The sequence below is a fragment of the Balaenoptera borealis genome (genome assembly GCF_965194805.1).
Source record: "Balaenoptera borealis genome assembly, chromosome: 19".
Taxonomy (NCBI): Eukaryota; Metazoa; Chordata; class Mammalia; order Artiodactyla; family Balaenopteridae; genus Balaenoptera; species Balaenoptera borealis.
Window position 1 is genome coordinate 59003622 of NC_138878.1, and position 23000 is coordinate 59026621.

Here is a 23000-nt window from a genome sequence, read left to right on the forward strand (position 1 = left end):
TTGTTTCTATGTGACTGCCTCGCTTGGTGTGTCACATTTTATTCAGTGGCTCCAGGGGCCCGCTGACATACATATATATTTTTGACTGTCTGGACGCGTCTCTGACGTATCAGTCAGGGTTTGCATTCATTTCCTGTTACCACGGTAACAAAGCACCACAAATTCAGCAGCTTAAAACAACACAGATTCATCCTCTTATAGTTCTGGAGGTCAGAAGTCCAAAATCAACTTCACTGGACCAAAGTCAAAGTGTCAGCAGAGCTGGTTCCTTCTGGAAGCTCTAGAGGAGAATCTGGTCCCTTGCACTATCTAGCTCCCAGAGGCCACCTGCATTCCTTGGCTCGTGGCTCATTCCTTGGCTCGTGGCCCTTTCCTTGGATCACAGCACCTTCTTGCTTCTATCTGTACATCTACTCTGATCTCCTGTTTCCCGCTTAGGAGGACCCTGTGATTCCCCCAGTTCCCCCCAGATAATCCAGGATAATCTCCCCACCTCAAGATCCTGAACTTCCTCACATCTGCCAAATCCCTTTTGCCATATGAAGTAACATTCACAGAGTTCCAGGGGTTAGGATGTAAACATCATCGGGAGTCTTTATTCGATCAGAGAAGCAACATCACAGTGGGTATATGGATAAGTGATTTGTTACAGGGATTTGCCCGTTGGGAAGGGAAGATGGATGTACAATGGGGCGGGGCAAGGACAAGCTGGAACCCCCAAGAAAGGGCTGGACCCCATGTCAGCCCCCAGTGCCTCCGGCCTTGGAGAAAGGGGTGTCCTTTGGAAGAAGCTGGCAACCTTGGTCCCATTCTATTGGTCTTCTTGAGTGACTGTGTGTTTGTGTTTCTGAGTGATGCTGAGTGTGGGTTTTTCAGTCTGGGGGGCCCTCCTTGGGCCTCTGGGTCTTTGTATGTCTTGGTGATTGTGAACATTTCAGCTGTGGTGACTCTACAACATGCTGTATCTGTGGGGCCCACTGCCTTAACGTCTTCCTAGGAGACACTGTTGGGTCTAGGCTAGGGGTGTGTGTGTGTGTACACACACGCACACACATCCATGCACACGCACTTCTGGGGCAGCTCTGACTGGGTGGCCCATGTTCACGTGGCCCTCCTGACTTAGGTGGCCATGCGTCTTTGTGTGTGTGTGTGTGACCATGTGCCAGTGCTTTTGATGCTGCCTCTGGGCTATGGTGTCCCTAGAGCTGCCTGATTTGGAAGACATGTTGGTTTCCTAGGGCTGCTGTAACAAATGGCCACAAACTAGATGGCTTAAAATGAATTTATTCTCTCACAGTTCTGGAAGCCAGAAGTTCAAAATCAAGGTGTCAGCAGGGCCACACTCCCTCCAAAGGCTCTAGGGGAGGATCCTTCCCTGCCTCTTCCAGCTTCTGGTGGCTGCTGGCATTCCTTGGCTTGTGGCTGCATCTCTCCAATCTCTGCCTCCATCTTCACATGGTTTCCTCTGCTGTGTGTCTGTGTCTTCTCTTCTGGCTCTTACAAGGACAATTGTCATTGGGTTTAGCCCTAAACCCACCCAGGTAATCCAGGATGATCTCGTCTTGAGATCCTAACCTTAAGTGCATCTGCAAAGACCCTTTTTCCAAATAAGGTCACATTTAAATGTTCTGGGGGGTTAGCATGGGGACATATCTTTGTGGGAGGCCACCGCTCAACCCACTACAGAGGGTGACTGTTGGGCCCTGCAAGCAGCTGTGTGTGAGAACTTCCCACGTGATAATCCCACCACATGAGCAAGGTCATGTGCAATGACTGTCTCTCCAGCAGACTGTGAGCCCTGGGAGGACAGTTTCCTCCTGCTGCCCTACCCACAGCAGCCAGCACGCTGCCTGGCACGGAGCAGACCCCTGAGAAGTGATGGTAGAATGAGTGAGCCTCACCCACTCCCCATTGCATTATGGTGTCTGCGATTCTTTGTGGCTGTGTCTGGTCCCCTGTCACACTGTGTGACCAATTTGGGAGCAAATATCAGCAGCCATGTATTGACCATGATGGCACCCATATTCCAGATGGGAAAACTGAGACTCAGAGAGAGCAAGTTGCCCGTCCAAGGCCAGGTCTCCTGCCTCCTAAACCCACGCTCATAGTCGCTGGGCCCTCTTGACTCACAGGAAGGTTGTGTGTGGTTGTGCCTATTATTCTAAGTGTGTGCACACGCATGTGTGTGTGGAAAGGGTGCAAGATAACAGGTGGTGTGTCGTTGAGAGCACAGGCCCCGGAGTTAGAACTGAGTTCGAATCCAGCCCTTCCATTCCCTAGCCATGTGACCTTCATCAGGTGACTTCAGGCCCCGAGCCTCCGTTTCCGCATCTGTAAAATGGGAATAATGCCCACGTCTGAGGGCTGATGGGTTGATGAGGATTTGATGAGAGTGTAGGTGCCAGCCCCATCACCAGCCTGGAGTGTGTGTCAAGATCTCCTTGTATCTGTGGGTCCAGACTGTGGGTGATGTGCCTCTTTGTGTGTGAGAAACTATCCCCGGGTTCAAAAGCTGAACCCGGCACTGACCTTGCTAACTTACTTCTCTAAAACAAAGGATCTGGCTTCTCCACACATGGAAACCCCCTCTCAGCTTCCTGACCTTGGGACTGGGCACGTGTCCTTCCACACCCAGCCCCCTTCCCCTGAAGAAAGACTCCAAGGAGAGGGGAGAAGGGCTATATAGAGGGTCCCAATCCCCCCCAGCCCTCCCAGAATTAAACACCCCCCTTAACCACCACCACCAAGAACTGTTCTCATCTGTGAAAGTCCTTGCATTCTAGAGGCAGAAGTCATACTTTCAATGCATTTCTCCGGGGGCCCAGCCCCTGTTGCAAAGTTTCACTTGTTATCACCACCCTGAGTAAACCCAGATTCTCAGTCAGAGAATATCTCTTCCAAGTGCTTGCATGAAATCTGCCAAATCTTAAATGTGGGTGCTGTCCCCCCAAAATGCTTTTACAAGCATAAGAACTAAACAGAACACGTCTGCTGGTTCGGTGTGTGAGCAGACCCTCAAGTCAGCCACACCTCCATTTTACAGAAAGGGAAACTGAGGCCCAGAAAGGGGAGACACTGACCTGGTGAGTCGGTGAGTCCGAGATTCCACAATTCACCTTCACCAAGTGAAGGAATTCATCACCAAGAATGGGACGACCAACATCGTGTACCTTCTGATACCATGCACTGAGAAGGACACAGCATCACTTTTATAATATTCCTGCCACCAGAATCTGATCACAAGGAAATGTCAGACAAACCCAAATCTAGACATCTTACCGAAGAGCTAAGAAGTGGCTTGTGATTTATTGAAAACGTCAATTTCATGAAACACAAAGATAGGCTGAGCGGTTGTACCAGACTGAAGGACAATATGAAGACATCAAAACTAAATGCAGGACTTCCCTTGTGGCGCAGTGGCTAAGAATCTGCCTGCCAATGCAGGGAACACGGGTTTGAGCCCTGGTCCGGGAAGATCCCACATGCCACGGAGCAACTAAGCCCGTGTGCCACAACTACTGAGCCCACGTTCTAGAGCCCGAGAGCCACAACTGCTGAAGCCCACGCGCCTAGAGTCCGTGCTCCGCAACAAGAGAAGCTACCACAAAGAGAAGCCCGCGCTCAACAACGAAGACCCAACGCAGCCAAAAATAAATAAACTAAATTAAAACAAACAAACAAACAAACAAAAACCTAAATGCAACACATGATCTCAGATTGGATCCTGGACTGGAAAAAATGGTTTGCTATGAAGGATAATTTGGGGACAACTGGCGATTTGAATATAGGCTGCAGTGTTACATGCTAGTATTGTATCACTGTTAATTGTCCTGCTTTTGATAACCATACTGTGACTGTGTAAGAGAATGTTCTTAGATGTGGAGATACACATCGGAGTGTTTAGAAGCAAAGAGGTAAAATGTCTGAAACACTCTCAAATGGTTCGAGGGAGGGGGAGAGCAAATAATAAAGGAAATTGACAAATTGTTAACGATTGATGAGTCTGGGCAAAGGGTATACAAGAAACCTTTGTCCTATTCTTGCAACTTTTCTATAAGTTTAAAATGATTTCAAAAAAGAAAAGAACGCTTGCAAATTAAAAGTCATGGTTTTAAGGCTCTGTGTTTCTAAGAGGATTTAAGTCTGTGCATGCATCTGTGCTCCTAGCTTGGGGAGTTGGGAGTGTGAATTTGCTGCTTCAGACTCTGCTTTGGGGTGTGACTTGGGCTTTAGGGTGTGTTAAGGTCTCGGGGTGTGGCCAGGGTCTTGGGGGTGTGGGCAAAGTTTCAGAGGCGTGGCCTGGATGAAGGGCAGGCCATATCCTGGGGTGTGGTCAGAACCGTGGGGCGTGGCCAGATTCTCGGAGGTGTGGCCAGGGTCTGCGGGCAGGGCCTGAGAAACTCAGTTCCCAAGGGAGGAGGTAAATCTGTGCTTAGTGCGCCCTCTTGTGGCTACCCTGGGGTCCGGCCTCCACTTTTTAAAAACAGTTTTATTAAATATAATGTATATAGCCTACAATTCAACTATTTAAAGTGTACAACTCAGTGGTTCTAGTGAATTCAGAGAGTTGTAAAATCATCACCACAATCAATTTTAAAACATTTCTTCATCCCCAAAAGAAACCCCCTGCCCATTAGTAGTCACTCCCTATTTCCCCCTAACCCCCTTCCTTCAGCCCTAGGCAATCCCTAATATTCTTTCTGTCTCTATAGATTTGCCTATTCTGGACATTTTATATAAATTGAGTCGTACAATATGTGGTCTTTTGTGACTGGCTCCTTTCACTTTAGCGTAATGCTTTTGAGGTTCATCCACGTTGTAGCCTGTATCAATATTTCACTCCTTTTAATGGCCAAATAATATTCCATTATATGGGAATACTGCGTTTAATTTACCCATTTATCCATTGTCATTTGACGGGCATTTAAGTTGTTTCCACAAATCTTTGTGTGGATATATGTTTTTAATTCTCTGTGATATATATACATAGGCATGGAATTCCAGGATCATACAATGACTCTATGTTTAACATTTTGAAGAGCTACCAAACCGTTGTCCAAAGCAGCTGCACCACTTTACATCCCCACCAGCACTGTCCGAGGGTTCCAGTTTCTCCACAGCCTCTCCAATACTTATTATTGTCTGTCTTTTTGATTATAGCCTTCCCGGCAGGTGTGAAGTGGGATGTCCTTCTGGTTTGGATATTCATTTCCCTAACTGATAATGATTTTTCAGTATCTTTTCTTACCATCCACTGATTTTTTTAAATAAATTTGTTTATTTTATTTATTTATTTTTGGCTGTGTTGGGTCTCCGTTGCTGCGGGCAGGCTTTCTCTAGTTGCAGCGAGCGCGGGCTACTCTTCTTTGCAGTGCGTGGGCTTCTCATCGCGGTGGCTTCTCTTCTTGCAGAGCATGGGCTCTGGAGCGCAGGCTCAGTAGTTGTGGCGCACGGGCTTAGTTGCTCCGCGGCATGTGGGATCTTCCCGGACCAGGGCTCGAACCCATGTCCCCTGCATTGGCAGGCGGATTCTTAACCACTGCGCCTCCAGGGAAGCCCTCATCCACTGCTTTTGTATCCACTTTGCAACTATATGAACTCTTAACCAGTTTGCTATATTTGACCCAGTTTTTTTAAATTAAAGCGTTAACGATATCGTAGTCCCATTGTATCCTCAGAGTCCATCTTTTTCCTTCGACATGTCCTGCATTTAATGCTCAACATTACCACTCATGGTTTCATACTATTATCACATACGATGCATCCCCCAATAATATAGAGCCTTGGTTTTGCAGGTTTTCTTTTCTTTTCTTTATTTTTTGGCCACGCCGTGCAGCTTGTGGGAGCTTAGTTCCCTGACCAGGGATTGAACCCGGGTCCTTGGCAGTGAGAGCACGGAGTCCTAACCACTGGACCGCTAGGGAATTCTCTTCGCAGGTTTTCTTACCTGGTATAAACAACATTGTGTTGTACTAATCCTTCTGCACTTGCTTTTTTTTTTAAACTCATTGTATTAATTTCCTGTTGCTGCTGTAACAAAGGACCACAAACTCAGTGGCTTAAAACAACAAATTTATTCTCTCAAAATTCTGGGGACTAGGAGCCCCAAACCAGTGTGCTGGCAGGGCTATGCTCTCTCTGAAGGCTCTAGGGGAGGGTCCTTCCTTGCCTCTTCCTGGCTTCTGATGTTTCCCAGCAATCCTTGGCTTATAAATGCATCATTCCAATCTCTGCCTCCGTCATCACATGGCTTTCTCCCTGTGGGTATACCTGTGTCTGTGTCCAAATTTCCAGTCATATTGGATTTAGGGCCCACCCTAATTCAGTGTGACCTCATCTTAACTCGGTTACACCTACAAAAACGCTATTTCTGGGCTTCCCTGGTGGCGCAGTGGTTAAGAATCCTCCTGTCAATGTAGGGGACACGGGTTCGAGGCCTGGTCGGGGAAGATCCCACATGCTGCGGAGCAACAAATCCTGTGCACCACAACTACTGAGCCCACGTGCCACAACTACTGAAGCCCGTGCGCCTAGAGCCGGTGCTCCGCAACAAGAGAAGCCACAGCAGTGAAAAGCCTGCGCACCTCAAGGAAGAGTAGCCCCGCTCGCCGCAGCTAGAGAAAGCCCGCTCACAGCAACGAAGACCCAATACAGCCAAAAATAAATAAATAAAATTAATTAATTTTTAAAAAATTTTAAAAAAAACCCTATTTCTAAATAAGGTCACATTCATAGGTTCCAGTGGACACAAAGGGTGGAGGGGCACTATTCAACACAGTACACTCATCATTACGTTTTTACGACTCAGGCTATTGGAATGTGTGTCCAGTTTATTCACTTGAACTGCTCTGTGGGAGTCCTTTGTGAACGGATACCACAATGTATTCATTGCTTCTGATGATGGACACTTGCCCTGTTTCCAGTTTTCTCCATTTCCGACAAGGCTGCAATTAACATCCCTGAACACGTCTCTTGGAGTTTCTTAGGGCAGTATTTTACAACCTGCCCAACAAGATCCATTAGTGGGTTGTGAAATCAATTTCGTGGGTTGCAAACACAATTTTCCCTTTGATGAAATTAAATTAAATTGAATAGAAGATACGAGAGCTCATGCACATAGTCGGGGTAAGGATTGCCCTGTGAAACTGTTTGTTTCAGGTGTATAACGTCCCAATGTGAGCAAAAGTGTTTACAAGCCACGGCTCTGAAGGAGGTAGCTGGCAGTGGACTTGCCCTGCCAAGGCTTTCATGGATCCTGTCAAGTTATTCTTCAACCTAATTTGTCCGTTTACACTTCCATCAGCTCCTGGTCAACACCTGGTATAATCAAAACTTTGAATTTTTGCCAGGCCAGTGGGTTTTCATCCTGTTTCGCGGAGGTGGAAACAGGTTCAGAGGAAGGAGGAACGCAAGGAGCTGGGAGGCGGACCCCTCCATCCTGACGGCAAAGCCCGGGTCTTCGCTTAGTCTGAGATGTAAATTCGAAGATTCCACAAGTTAAGGATTCTCGGGTTCTGAGAGATGGGGGATGCGGGCTGAAGAGGAGAGTGGGGTGCGATGGGAGCCTTATCTCTCATCCTCATCTCTCTCCCCCTCCTACCTCAAAGAGTTTTTGAGAATTCAGTGAGAAAATGTAAAGCCTGACACACAAGGACCGAAAGAGAGTAAATGTTTAATAAATGTTAGCTATTACTATTATTCTCTGATTGGAAATTCTCTAGGTATGTGCATTATTTGTAATCAGAACTTGGCCAGTCTCCTGGCCGGGGCGTGGCCAGGACGCCCAGGGGCGTGGCCTGGATGCCTTGGGGGCAGAGGGACGGTCCGGCCCACAACGCCCCCGCGCCTTGGCCGCCCAGCGCACAGCCCTGGCTGGGGAGATGCTACAGGTGGCGCAGGTTGGGGAGAGAACCACGTCTCTCCAGCCCTGCGCTGAGCAGCCGCGCCTGGGCCTCAGCATTCATGAACCCCATCTTCCCGCCTCATCCCCTGAGGACCCACAAGCCCCCACCTCCTTTGGAAATCTGGGTGTCTCAACTCCAGCCCGATTTCTCGCAGGCCCCTGCTGTGGGGACCCAGGAATTACGTCACCAAATTCCTGCTCCCTCGGACACCCTTCTCCCACCTCCTGCTCTTAGGGGACCCACGGGCCTGGGCCCGCTGTGTTCCTTCTCAGGGACAGAGGGATCACACTATTCCCCTAACATTTCCTCCTAGAAAGTTCAGCTCTCTGACCTTTAATCCCATGCCACGACCCATGACCCAAACTTTGAGCCACGACCCAGGAAAGCCACGTTCCAACCCCATCCCCTTCAGGGTCTGGGTTAGCTAAACTCCCAGCCCCACTCTCGCCCCCAACAAAAGTCCTAGGTTTCCCCCAACCCCTCCTCCACTGCTATCTTGGGACCCAGTCCTCAGCCCTTCCCAGAAGGGGCCCAGGCACCTTACCTGCGATTCCCACCCATTCAGGAAGTCCTATCGCCACCCACCAAAGCCACCCCATCCGGCTTTTCTTTGGGGATCAGACGTTTGAACCCCATCTCTAAGGAACCCAGTTGCCAGAGTCCCCAGCCCCCGCCCCCTTTGGACACACAGGTACCGGCAGTCCCCTCCCGGGTTCTCCAGGGCCCGCCCTCACCTGGTCAGCCCCGTCCCGCCCCCACCTCGGGCTGGGCGGGGCCGCGCCTCTCCCGGCCGCTCACTCACCTCCTCCGGCATCGGAGGGACCCATGGCTGCGGCGGCCCTGCGGGGACGGCAGTGGAGAGAATCCAACGCGTTCGGTCGGGCGGTGAGGCTGCTGCAGCGCCTGGAAGAGCAATGCGAGGACCTCCGGCTCGCCTCGAGTCCCCCCTCGCTGCGGGACCTGCTGCCCCGCACCGCGCAGCTGCTGCGCGAGGTGGCGCACGCCCGGCGGGCGGGCGGCGGAGGCGGCCCCGAGGGTCCCGGTGGTGCGGAGGACTTTCTCGTGGTCTATCTCGCTAACCTGGAGGCCAAGACCAGGCAGGTGGCGGCACTGCTGCCACCCCGGGGCCGGAAGACTGCCAACGACGAGCTCTTCCGGGAGGGCTCCAGACTCAGGTGAGCCCTAGCGCCAGGACAAAGGTGAGCTCGCGAGTGGGTCCAAGGTCATGCTCCCAGCTCCCTCCTCCCTCGGACCCAGGGGTCCCGGTCCCAAGCCCTTCTCCCTGAAGGAACATGGAAAACTGGGCCACCTAGGTTTTTCCTTCCTTGGGCACCTGGGCACTGAGCTCCCCATTTCCCCCTCTTTCTTGGTTAAGAAGCAGGCTGCTCTCCCAGAGGATTTAGACACACAGCCTGGAATGTGGAGACCCCAGGGAGCTTCCTGCATGAGGGTCGCTAGACAAAGTGCTCTTTAAGCCGCCATCACCGCCCCCGCCTGGGGGACTCCCGGAGCCTCTTCAGTTCCTGAGGAAGAGCTAGCTCGGGACCTGGCGCTTGTCTGCAGGTTGCCGGCTCCGGTTCTGAATTCCGGGGAAAGGGCTGCTGAGTGACAGGGGCAGAGGTTTGAGGCCTAGAGCCCAGAACAAGGTTTGGAACAGCGGCTCTCAATCCCAACAGGCCCCCAGGCCCCTTCTTTAGAGAAAATATTTTATAGTGTTTCTTTAAATCCATCCTGAAATGAAATACATAAGGTAAATAACCTACCTATTCATAATTCTTTTAAAAAAACCACTATAATGCCCAAAATGTATTATAAGGAAGAGATAAAAGGAATGTTCTTCATAATAAAATTATCTATATTTCAAATGAAAATGCCAAGGCATAGTTACAATTATTCTGGAAGGTAGAATTGACTAGTCAGACACTTGCACTTGGAGGGAAAAATCACTCTGTTGCTGAATCAGACAGACTTCCCTGGATACATAGGACAGTGAATTTCTGTAAAATTCAGAATCAATTTTCAAAGTGCAAAAAATGCTTATGTAGGGAATACCCTGGCGGTCCAGTGGTTAAGACTCCATGCTTTCACTGCCGAGAGGCCAGGTTCAATCCCTGGTCCAAGAACTAAGATCCCACAAGCTGTGGGGCGTGGCCATAAAAAATGCTTATGTGAAACTGAACTGGGTTCTAAGCTCAGATCATTATAAACGGATTTTCCACCTTCACGAATGTCTGATGGGACATTGGAAAATTGAGTGGGGTGTGGGTAAATCTAACTGGAGGGGATTGTCCCCACAATCCAGCCTCAAGTAAATTTCTAGAAGCTCCTTAGAATGGTGGTATAACTCCACTGAGAACCACTGTTCTAGATGCAGTAGGTTCTAGAAAGTAGGAAGCTTAGGGGTTCAGTGAGTATCTCAGTGGATTTTCTAGAGTTGGGGGTCCTAGCAACTCTTTGACGGAGATTCTAGACCAGGACTTTCCACTAAAATCTAATACAAGCCACATATGTAATTTTTCATTTTCTAGTAGACATATTACAAAAAGTTTTTTTAGACAGGTGAAATAAATTTTAGTAACATTTTCTTTAACTCACTATATCCAATATATCTCAACTTATGATCAATATAAGGTGATGATTAATGAGATAGTTCACATTCTTTTTTTTTCCTTTTGCACTAAGTTTCTGAAATGTAGTGTGTATTTCACATTTAGAGTACATCTCAACTTGGACCGGTCACATGTGAATAGTGACTATATTACAGACTCTGGGAAGGGAGGGTGCTTAGAAACTGTCAAGGCTGGCCCTATAAAAGGCATCAGGGGGACTTCCCTGGTGGTCCAGTGGTTAAGAATCCACCTTCCAGTGCAGGGGACACGGGTTCGATCCCTGGTCAGGGAACTAGGATCCCACATGCCACGTTGCAACTAAGCCCGCGTGCTCTGGAGCTCGCGCGCCACAGCTAGAGAGAAGCCTGCGTGCTGCAGTGAAGATCCCGCGTGCCGCAACTAAGACCCGATGCAGCCAAAAAAAAAAAAAAAGGCATCAGGAATCCTACAGACCTGGAGGCTATTAATATAAAGAATAAGGACAGTAATAGTAATTAACATGCCCTGAGTGCCGACTGTATACCAGGTTGTGCTTGGCATTTTAGGTGCTCGTAAGACGGGTAAGAATCCTCATCGCTCCCCCTGTGAAGCAGAGGCTGTACTTATGCTGTATTTATGCCCATTTCACAGTTGAGGAAACTGAGGCTTAGCTGGGGGAAAAAGGAACTTGCCAAAAATCACACAACTAAGTGTCAGAGCTACCCTCTACTGCTCGCCACGTCCTGAACGGCCCCTCAGGGAGGCAGCCAGCAGGAGGAAGCACAGGGGTCCACCACCCAGTGCTGGTAAAAACAACAGGGAGTCTCCGAACTCAGACCGCCCTAAATGGCCCCAGCCCTAGTGGTCCCCACGTCCAGCTAGGCAAGGCTTCAGGCAGAGGCTGGGATTTATTTGCCGGAGGATGCCTTGGATATTAGGCGGTACCTCCCTTTCCTTCACAGACGGGGACCTAAGGTTCTGAGTGGGGAGGCATCAGGACTGCAACAGGCGGTCTTGGAATCTACTTTTATCCTGCACTGACACCTTAGACAGATTCTGGGGGCCTCACCCCTGTGGGTGTTCTGGCCAGAGGGTGGAGGTGTCAGTGGGGGCCCCAAGGTCAAGTCCAGGTCCTCAGAGCCCAACCTCGCAGGCGACAGCTGGCCAAGCTGACCCTCATCTTCAGCCACATGTGCACGGAGCTGGGCGCACTCTTCCCTGGGGGCAAATACTGTGGAAACACGTACCAGCTCACCAAGGTCCTGGCCCACACTTTCTGGAGAGAGCAGTGCGGAGCCCGGTGAGTGAGCACCTGCCACTGGGACCCCATCCTGCCCCTGCCCACGGACCCAGGAGTCCAGGCCCCCATCCCCTCCTCCCTCAGACCCAGGGTCCAGGCCCCCGGCCCCTCCTCCCTCAGACCCAGGATCCAGGCCCCTCTTGCCTCCTTCCCAGAAGTGCTCCCATTCTAGCCTCCCAGAGGCTTCACTTGCAATCGCCTCCCCCCCACGCCCCTGCACCTAGGTGTGTGCTGCCCTGGGCTGAGTTTGAGGTGCTTTTGTGCATCTGCCACCCCATGGAACCTGGCTCCACGGCCCTGGCCTTGCGCTCCACTATCGACCTCACCTGCAGCGGCCATGTGTCCATCTTCGAGTTTGACATCTTCACCAGGCTCTTCCAGGTCAGGCAAGGCCAATGCCTGAAGCCCAGACTCTTGGGTCCTGGGGGAGGAGGGGCTGGGGGCCTGGGCTTGTGGGTCTGAGGGAGGAGGGGGATGGGGGCCGGATTCCTGGGTTCTGGAGAAGGAAGGGTCTGGAATCTTCTGTGTCAAAGATATTCCTGAGGGAATATCTTTGGGAGTGAGGGAGGTGTCTGGGTTCTTGGACTCTGGGAGGCACTAGGGGTGTGGGCTGCTTCCTCAGCAGCCCCTCCCTGACCCAAGCACTGCCCCACCTTAGCCATGGCCAACACTCCTCAAGAACTGGCAGCTCCTGGCAGTCAACCACCCAGGCTACATGGCCCTCCTCACTTACGATGAGGTCCGAGCACGTCTGCAGACCTACAGAGACAAGCCAGGCAGGTAAAAGGGCCAGGACTCAAGAGGAGAAGGCTGCCGAAGGTGCAGGGGTCTGGGTCCTAGGCTGGGGTGTCTGGATGGCCTAGACATCCTGCAGAAAGTAAGAACCGAAGGGCCGCAGTACACGGGACCCCAGAGAGTCGAGAACTCAGAGGTAGGATGCTGAGTGCCCCCTACAACCTAGGTTCTCCCGGGACCACCTAGACCTGCCCACGATCCAGCAGCTAAAGGGACGATACCTGGTTTGGCAAGGGGGCCTGAAGACCCTGCCCCAGGATAAGATTTGTTTCTGATAGGTTAGAGCCCATGCAGTACCATCTGTTAAATATTTTAAATATGACCTCCCACCTTCTGGGAAACCAGATACCTGAGTCCTTAAAGTATTTCAGGCCAGGAGTTCTGAGCTGTTGGATCCCTCTAGAGGGCTAAAAATTGAGGGACTGAGCTCCCTGGAAGTTAAGGGAATAGGATGTCAGATTCCTAAGTCTTTGCAGGGCTGAGGTGCAGGACCCCCAAGATGGTATGTATTAGCACTCTTCCAGTTGTCCTTCAAACTGGTGTAAAGGGAATGAAAAAGAAATGAACTAATGCCCATAATTGAAAAGACCAGGTTTGGGTTTCAGGCACAGCTGGATCCAGGTGCTCAAGTGCTATTGTCAGAAATCAGTTCCTGTTCTTCCCCTGCTTTCCTCTTTGTTAGCCTCATTCTCAACCACAGTCTTTCCTCATGGTGGCAAACGGTTTCTAGAAGCCCCAGCTTTACACCCTACCAGCTTAGCAACCCCTATAGAAATGGAGTGCCTTACTCCTAATACTTCCAGCAAAAGTCCCAAGGCTGATTCCCATCACTATGGTCAGGGTCCTGAAATGGACTGGTTGGCCAAGCCAGAATCAGCTTTGTCTAAACCCCAGTGAAGGTGGAGGAGGAGCCAAGCAGGTGAACACAGCAGACATTTCCTATAATGGCAGACAGGGATCTAGCGCCTCATTGCCTAGAAGTTTATAAGGGAGCAAGGACTTAGAGACCTGGATCCCCGACAGGGTGAAGGGCCGGGAAGTTCCAGAAGGGACAGCAGTGACCACTCCCTCACCCCATCCCTTCCTACCTCCTCCTCCAGCTACATCTTCCGGCCCAGCTGCACTCACCCGGGGCAGTGGGCCATCGGATTCGTGAGCTCAGATGGCAGCATCCTGCAGACCATCCCTCTCAACAAACCTCTGTTCCAGGCACTCCTGGAAGGACAAAAGGAAGGCTTGTGAGTCACCATCCTAGCAGGGGGAGGGTGTCAACAGAATGCGCTTCGAAAGGTCATTCATATTGAGCACTGCCCGAGATCACCCCGCCTGAGGGCACAGGGTTCACAGAGTCGACCACATAAATTTGCAGTACTACCATGTTCCAGCAGGTGGCAGACAAGGGTCCAGAGGAAAGGGCACCTTTTCTAGTTCCCACTAAGCTGCCCTGTTGGGCTAGTAGCAGCTCTCGGAGGAGTGTGTGGGAGTTGGGCACAACCCCGGTGGTCCCCTTCCTTGGATTTGCACTCAAGGGCTTTTGCTTCTAGATATCCATATCCTATTCTAGAATTTAGACTGTTAGAGCAGAAGGAGAACTGGGCAAAAAGCTAGACTGGGGTTTTCAATCTGTAATCTTGGCTGCCCCAGGGCCCCTGTTTCAGAATCTACCTTGGGTAGGACGGGAGGGGAAAAAATGGTAGGTGAGGTTCCCAAGTCTCACCCTGGACATTTAACCAGAGCCTCCTTAGCTAGCGGTCATATCTATATGATACACTATGAGATAGATGATGGATAGATACATGGATGACGATAGATAGATAGATAGGTAGATAGATAGAGAGAGAGAATGGATGGATACATAGATTAGATAGGTAGCTAGGTAGCTAGGTAGATGGATGGATGGACGGACGGACAGACAGACCTGCAGTTGATTTTCGTTATTTCTCATTATTTGTGGTAGTTCTGTTCTACAAAATCACAGCCAACACTGAATTAGTGAATCCTGAGCCATTGCTCCTAGGGGAAATACAGCTGTAGGGTCCTGCAAGATTCTGATCACATTTTTTGTCAACCAGTCACTACATAATAACCTTTATGTGTATTTCTGTTTAAAGACACCTAATTTAATACATTGATATATCATCGATACGTTCACATTGAACTCACGGCCCGCAGCACAGTAACTGACACCTGAACAAAGCTCATCTCCCACACGTATTTTCTCCATAAGGTACATCGCGGCCTTCCTGTGCTTAGGACATGAGACAGCACTTCAGCACTCCACTTGGAGGGCATTTAAGCCAGCCAAGTCACCGAGAAAAAGCATTAAAATGCGGAAAATGGGGCACCAAATAGACTGTAAAAAGGACACATTTACAGTATGAGAACTGAAAGGAAAAGGCCAAATGCTGCCTTGTTCATCCTCAGCTGGGAGCGGGCCTGGCCATGAATGACTGTGAAAGTGCCACAGGGAGTACTGATTTTGAGGTTCCAAATACATTTTAGCAAGTAGGCAAGTCTGCAAATTGCAGAGTCTGCAAGTAATGAAAATCTATTGTGTGTGTGTGTGTACATATATATATGTATCTCTATCTGATAACTGAGGACACTGTGGCACAGAGAGACAGAGACACTTGTCCAGGTCACACAGCTCCTGAGCTAATGAACTGGGATTTGAAGCCAGGCAGCCAGGCTCAGAATTCAGGCCTGACGAATAAAGTACTGAGTTCCAGGTCAGATTGCAGTGGAGGATTCCCAGAGTTAAAATAAGTGTGAATACCATCCGTCTGGTTTAACCCCCCTGCCCTATGTATACACACACACACACACACACACACACACACACACACACAATTTTAGAGATGGGAAGATCAAGAACAGGGGGAGGGGACCCCAAGCTCTAGCAGTTCCCTTCTCACCAGGTACTTACGTATGGGGGCAAGCCCTGCTTGTTTTCTGAGCACTGTCTTACTTAATCCTCACCACCCATCTTTGCCTTAGGCACAATTATGTCCATTTTACAGAAGAGAAAACTGAGGCCAGAGAGGTAGAGTTGCCCAGCTCAGGTCACACAGTGTGTTTGTGGGAAGCCGCACCAGGGCCCAGGCCGGGGTGCCTGCACTGCTCTACCTGGCTGGCCGGGCAGAGCCACCGGCCTTGGGGGACCTGTGGCCCCGAGTTGATCTGGGGGTGCAGTTATGACCTGGACGGGAGACCCAGGGTGTGCAGAACCTTCTTGTGGGCTGACCTGGAGCCAGGCTCTCAGACCTGGCCCACAACCCTGGTTCTGCATCCCTCCAGGCCTCACCTTGTGGCCTCGGGCATCGTCTGTCCCACGCTGAGCCCCGGTCACCCTCTGTGAAGTGAGAATAGTGTAGACGGACTAGGGGGGTCCTTCCAGCCCTGTGAGCCTAAGACTCTAGGATCTGGTCACTCCCACAATCTGTGACTAAGATGCTATTACGCTGGGGCCTGAAGACTCTAGGATGGGTAAAGTTCTGGGAGGTGTGGGCCTGAGGTTTGATGTTTCCTGGTTCTCATGCATCTGGTGCTTCCAGAGCTGGAGTCACTTAGTCTGTCCTTCTATGGGGGTCTGAGGGGACACAGCCCTTCCTGAGGGGACACAGCCCTTCCTGAGGAGTCTGAGGGGACACAGCCCTACCCTGGGGGCCTGAGAGGACACAGCTTGCCCTAGAAAATCCCAATTTCAGGAGAAGGGAGGAAAAATATCCCCAGGCCAGCTATGTATTTGGGGCAGATGCTCCAGGGCGGGGTGAGGGGTGCCGGAGGGCCCCTCGGTACCCCCTCTTCCCTTCCCCCAGCTACCTCTACCCAGATGGGAAGAACCACAACCCGGACCTGACCGAACTCTGCCAGATGGAGCCCCATCAGCGCATACACGTGTCGGAGGTGAGGCCCAAGCCCGGCCTCCCTCCCCGGCTCACCGCCCACCGCCCGCATCCACTGCACCATGGCTCAGGGATCCCCTCCCATGAGTCAGGCCCTGGACTCCCAGAGGGCTTGGGGTTTTGCGCTGGCTTGGTGGCCACGTGAGCTGGGGTAAATCACTTGGCCTCTCTGAGCCTGTCTGTTCCTCCTCTGGAAAATACAGCTCCGCCTGCCTCTTACCCAGGGGTTTTCATGGGAATAAAACCAGGAAATGATACCGCTGAGCTCATCAGAGCAGCTAATGCACTTTGCGCACTCTTGATAGAGGCAGCCCCTGTGTCAGCTTTTAGTCTTCCAGCCATCCCATGGGTGAGAGACATGACAAACAAAATTTTAAGTGTAAGTATATCCCGTGCAATATTCGGGACACACTTAGACCTCAAAATGTATTCATTGTTTATCTGAAAATCAGATTTAACAGGGCATCCTGTATGTTTATTGGCTGAATCTGGCAACCCTGAGTGCAGACCACCCCCAGAGAACAAGTCCCATAACAAAAGCGCGTGTAGGAGGCATTGGGACACACGGCCTTGAACTTAGGGGAGGCTTCAGGGCTGGTGCAGAGGTTTGGGACTTATTTCCCGTGGCCCGACTTGCATCTCCATGGCTGATATCACCACTCCTCCTCGTCATCCCCATCTCGCCTGCCAGGAGCAGCTGCAGCTGTACTGGGCCATGGACTCCACGTTTGAGCTTTGCAAGATCTGTGCCGAGAGCAACAAGGACGTGAAGGTGGAGCCGTGCGGGCACCTGCTCTGTAGCCGCTGCCTGGCTACTTGGCAGGTGGGTCCGACCCTGCCCTGCCTTCCCGCCCGGTCCCCCCCATCCCTACAGTAAAAGCCCCTAGAGGATCACCCACATGCCTCGTCGATCACATGGGGAAACTGAGGCCCAGGGAGAGCAGAAACTTGCTCCATTTATGCCTCTGTCTCTCTCACTCTGCATCTGTCACCTCTGCTTCTCCTTCTCCAGCTACATTATTAGTGGAAGATGCTACATTGGCCCTGGTGTGGGAGGGGCGTGTCTGTGGGACTGGCCACAGTAAATATGGCCAGGCGTTCCTAGCCCGTAGCATTCCCTCGCTGGGTGATCTGGGGCCAGTGGCTTTACCTCTCTGAGCCTTAGCTGCCTTCTCAGGGGAATGGGGCTGATGGTAGTGACCTTCCAAGGGAGGATCCAGGCCTCTGGGTAAAGGGATCCCCTATGGAGTATGGGTGCCTGATACTAAGTTTTCCATTGTGATGTAAGTGTTAGACCTTAAGCTTTTGATTGCGGAGCTTATCATAACAAAGACATCCACCTCCCGGACACAGCAACTAGCAAAACAACTAGATAAGGAAGTAGCCACCCCGACCCTTGAAGTTTCCCTTTAGAAAGCGCTAAGTAACTGAGCTTTGGAGTGGTCCTGCTTCTCTCTTCCCGTACCCTGATTCTTGCTCTTCTGCTTTAAATTTGCCAACAAATAATGAACCCCAGAAACCCTAGGCACCCCATTGGGCCCCTAATAAAAGCAGAGCTCCAGGTCCGCCTCCCTCCCTGCCTCTCTCCCTTCCCTCTACCTGCAACCTCCCGTACCTTCCAGGACCTGTGAGTAATAAATCTTGTTCTTCAAAGTTCCCTGATGGTTGATGCTGAGATGCGCCCTGCGGTCATAATAAGAACCAAAGGGCTGGCCCAGCCATAACGTTGGCCCCAGTGGTGGTGGCACGGGGGTGTCTGTGGGGCTCCCCGCAGTGAATACATACGGCCCCGCTGAGTGTCTCAGGCATTCCTAGCACATAGCATCAGTACTGTGGGGCTGAGACCTGCACAGCACCCTGGCTCTCCCGGGCTCCTCCTGACCTCGGGCTTTGGTCCAGCCCCTCCTTTCTGCCCTGCATGTCTCTCTCCATCTTTCTCTCTTCATAATTCCTCCTCTCTCTCTCCATTTCCCTCCCTCTGTCTGTCCTCCCCACATCACTCTGTTGGGGATAAAGGCCCCTGTAGTCCCAGGGGACCTGCTGGGGAACAGGGAGACCCTGATCCTTTCCCTCCCCACTCCCCCAGCACTCAGACAGCCAGACCTGTCCCTTCTGCCGCTGCAAGATCAAGGGCCAAGAGGCTGTGAGTATCTATCAGTTCCAAGCCAGCGCCCCTGCTGAGGACTCAGAGGACAGCAGTAACAAGGAAGCCGAGGAAGAGGAACTGGAGCGGGTAAGTAGGGCAAGGCAGGAGCTGGAACTGGCATCCCTAGGGTCTGAGGGAGGAGGGGCTAGAGGGCTAGACTCTGGGTCTGAGGGAGGAGGGGGCTGGTGACAGGATTCTGGGGTCCCAGGGGCATAGACTTTTGCATCCCTTAGGGTCTGGGGCTATGGCTTTCTCTAGTATAACCCTCTTGAGGGTAGACCTTTGTCTCACTCTCCATTCTACCTCCAAAGCCTAGAAAGTGCCTGAATGCTGAGCCTCCAGGCAGGGGGACATGTAGGTGAGAAGAAAATGGTAGCTCATAACCCCCTCCCCACCCTCTGTCTCCCTTAGGTGACCCCCTCAACTCCTCCCCTGCCGCCTCGGCTGGATCTGCCCCCAAAGAGTCCGAGAAGCAAATGCCAGCTGAAGGTGGTGAGTCAGGCACTGGTCTGAGGTGGGCAGCTTGGGTCCCATTCATCCCTGGGGTCCCCAGTCTGACCAGGTGCTCAGGGGTACAGGCCAGGCACTTGTTCTTTGCACGCATTTACGAGGTGCCATCTGGCATCCACACCTCTATGGCTTCTTCTCTCCCTTACTCATCCCCCCTCATTGGCTTTCTGGCTCTCCTTCCAGCATCCCAGGTGTGCCCTACCCCAGGGTCTTTGCACGAGCTGTTCTCTCTGCCTATATCTCTTTTCCGCAGGCTCACTTTCTCATCTCATCCTCTCAGGGAGGCCTTCACTGACCACCCTATTGAAAACAGTGCCCCTGTCCCTCCAAGCCCCTGCCCAGCTGCATTCTCTCAGTCCTTTGCACTGGCTGGCAGAGTGTATGGTCTATTGTTTTCTGTCACCATTAGCAGGTTGTCACCTTCCTGAAGGTTAGGACTTTGCCTTATTCTCTGTTATATGAATCGTGCCTGACGCATAGTAGGTGCTCAATAAATAGGCGTTGAATGAATCAATGGAATGAGTCTTCCCAACAACCCTATGAAGTCAAAAATGTTCCACTCCTCATTTTCCAGAAGAAAAAAGCTCAGAGAGGTGACTGCACCTGCCCAAACACACAGCCTGAAAGAGGAGAAACCTTAAAAACCCCCAAAATCATCTGCTTATTTTCTAAGTGAGCCCTGGCCTTGCTTTTCTTCTTCCCCCCCACCCCCCTGGCTTCCGAGCCCCTGGCTTCCTGGGGTGCAGGGAACGGGGAGGTAGGGGGAGGTCTCTGTTAGCATCTCAGGCTGAGTACACATCAGATCCAATCAATTCTGGGCAGTCTTCAAACAAACAGCTCAGGAAGTCTGGGAACATTATTCGACCACAGCAAACAAGAGAGCCAGCTGGGAGGAGGGGGAAGGGGCGGTGACACCAGCCAGGGAAGCTAAAAACAGATCCCGACCTGCAGCCAAAAACAAATGGAAACATTCAGAGGCACTCAGCCTCTGAGGACAATGAAGGGGGACAGAGGATGACAGGCACCTCTGGCCAGATGGTCACACCTATGCCGAGGCTGTGCCCTCTGCCTGGCAGGCCTTTTCCTCTTTTTCCCAAACCCTGCCTGATTCAAATTCCAGTCAACTCCTATTCCTTCATTGTTCAAAACATGCTGCAGAAGAGAGCCTCGGGTGTGCTACTTCCCAGCAAGGTGACTGTCATAATGAGAATAGCTAACGTGCGTGTGTAACTCCTGCTATAAGCCTGATGCTGCTTTTTAACGCAGTTATTTAGTTGCCATGACAACCTGATAAGGTAGATGCTATTATGATCCCTATTATACAGAGGGGTACACTGAGGCTCCAAGATCTGAAGGTCACCCAGCTCAAAGGCGAGAGAGTCAGGACTGGAACCCAGGTCCCTGGCTCCAGACTCCAGAGTTCATCCTTGATTTCCTTGTCTGTGAAATGGGCATGATGCCAGTCCCTGCCATGAGGGGATTCATCCATTCATCACTGGATGAATCCCCCGGCTAGACATGCTTCCTCACAATGCTGTTCTCCAGCAGAGAAATCCCCCTCTAGGGGTTGACACCATCGTTCAAAGGGACCCAGGCACCTCGCTGTGGCCACGGGGGACCTCTCCCATCCTCAGTGTCTCCATGTGGAGAATAGGGACAAGCGTGGCACGGGCCCCAGGGGTTGTGATAAAGTCAGCAAGATTGGGCATTTGTAACCTGAATCAGATCCCCTCCCTCACCTCTTAGAAGCCCCCAAGATCCCAGGACTCCAAGAATTAAAGCCAACATCCTCTCCATCAGCCCATAAGGCCTGGGGATCTGACCCCCTCCCCACCTCTCTGACCTCCTACCACCCCTTCAACTCCTTTCCAGCAACAATGGACCCCCTGCTGTTCTTCTAACAAGCCAGCAAGCCCACCACCCACTGCAGCGCTTCTGCCCACATCCTTCTTGCACTGAGGCTTCTGTTCAATTTTCCCCTCCTCCAAGAGGCCTTCCCCAGCCACCCTCATGTCTGATCACCCCCCACTCTCCCCCTCCACTATTTCAGTTCTCGGAAGGACACCTAACACTCTGGAATATTTCCTTGTTCATGCACTGATGACTCACGTTAAGCCTCTTGCTTAGTAGACTGTTGGCTCCATGAGGACAGAGATTTTTGTCTATCTGGTTCCTGACTGTCTCTTCAGAGCCCAGAACAGTGCCGGACACACTGTAGCTGCTCAGGAAATTTGTGGGAGGAATGAATGAATGAATGAATGAATGGGTAGATGGATGGATGGATGGATGGATGGATGGATGGACAGACAGACAGATGGATGGATGGGGGGATAGAAGGGGGAATGAATGGGTGGATGGATGGGTAGATGGATGGATGGATGGTCGAATGGTTGGTCCGATGGGTGGACAAATGGGTGGATGGATGGATGGATGAATGGATGGATGGACAAACAAACGTTTTTTCTAAGTAAGCCAGAGGTGTTAGGGGGAAAAAACAGCATGGACTAGGGGCAAAACCCCGCCATACTGCCCACCCCCCATCGCCGCCATCACTGGGTTATCCCTGTCTGGGCCTGAGAGCTGCAGCTCATCTGCGAAAATTCTCCTCCCCTCCAGGCGCCTCTGGCGCTCCCCAGACTTCGAGCTCCTCTAACCTTCCCAAGATTTTGGACTGAGCTCTCAGCCTCATTGGAAATCACCTCCAGCCCCCAGGCCAGAGAGGGCGCCAGAGGGTAAGTGGAGAGGGCAGCTGGGGTCCAGGACTCCTGGGTCTGAGGGAGGAGGAGGTGGGGGAGGAAGGGAAACACTGGTCCTAGGAAATTGACATCCCCCCTTAAATTCTCCCTATTGCAGAAACTCCTCCTAAAGGGAAAGTCTCCCCTCCACCTGCCCCTGAGGGACCCACGAAGGCCTGGATGCCAGGTGAGGGCCCCGCACCGTCCAGGTTCCCTCCCTCAGCCTGGCCCTGCCTGCCCCACCCCACCTGGATGTGATACTATCTAAACCACCTCTCTTTCCACCTCACAGGGCACCAAGATGTGCTGCGAAAGGGAGCCCCAGGGGCTGGAAGGGGTTTGGGAAGCGGAAATAAACTGCCAAGCCGGGTCTGTCCTCTGGTTTGTGGAGAAGGAGTGTAGTGGCCACCAGGGGGCAGCTTGGGGTCGGGAACGGCAGTCCCCGGAGGCCTGGTCCCCACCTGCTTAACCCTAGTGTCTGGGGTTCCGAGAGCTGAGAGTGGGAGACCCAACTCCTCCGGATCCATGAGTCTAGACTCCCAGACCCCTCCCCTCTCAGACCCAGGAGTCCCGCCCTCAGGACTTAGGAGTCCAGAGTCCAAGTTCTCAGAGAATCAGGCGTTCAACTCCCTTTCCCCAGCATGGAAAAAAAAAAAATTCCTGGACCCAAACCCAGATCTCCAAGGCAAAAAGACCCCACATTTCCTTGAGAGTTATTTATACACCCAGTCTTCCCACAATCCATTCTCATCCCTCTCTCTTTCCGCCGTGCCTCTTGGGAAACTTCTTCCAGAGGAGCAGTAGAAGTGTCTCCCGAAGGGACCCAAGCCTCCCCCTGCCTAAGTTTAAACCAACTGGCATCCCCTGAGCCCCTGCCCTGTGCCCAGTCCCAGGCCACGCAATGCTGGGCATGTGGCAGTAATCACTGCCCTCCTGGGGCTCACAGTCCGGTGGGGGAGACAGAACTGTCCCCAGACCGTGGTGACACAGAGTGGGCAAAGCTGGGATGAGGGCAGCCCAGGGGGCTGCAGACCCCGCTGACCCAGCCTGGGGGGTCAGGGAGGGCTTCCAGGAGGAGGGAATGTCTAAGCTGAGTCTGAAAAGATGAGAAAAAGGT

General features: G+C 51.8%; 1 protein-coding gene across 3 annotated transcripts; it reads left to right on the forward strand.

The window, feature by feature from the left end:
* The first annotated feature begins 8650 nt into the window (after window positions 1–8650).
* On the forward strand, window positions 8651–22253 carry CBLC (Cbl proto-oncogene C). 3 transcript variants are annotated; one of them, XM_082367064.1, is made up of 12 exons: window positions 8651–9079; window positions 11646–11792; window positions 12017–12173; window positions 12451–12572; window positions 13688–13825; window positions 16406–16493; window positions 17184–17315; window positions 18579–18725; window positions 19050–19130; window positions 21765–21880; window positions 22002–22070; window positions 22176–22253. In XM_082367064.1, exons 1-11 carry the CDS (start codon window positions 8730–8732, stop codon window positions 22012–22014), a joined length of 1491 nt encoding a protein of 496 aa, XP_082223190.1. In that variant the 5' UTR covers window positions 8651–8729; the 3' UTR covers window positions 22015–22070; window positions 22176–22253. The 3 variants fall into 3 exon arrangements, with proteins under 3 accessions (XP_082223190.1, XP_082223188.1, XP_082223189.1); XM_082367062.1 differs by having other exon boundaries at window positions 8661–9079; window positions 11679–11792; XM_082367063.1 differs by lacking the exon at window positions 11646–11792 and having other exon boundaries at window positions 8661–9079.
* The last annotated feature ends 747 nt before the right edge of the window (window positions 22254–23000 follow it).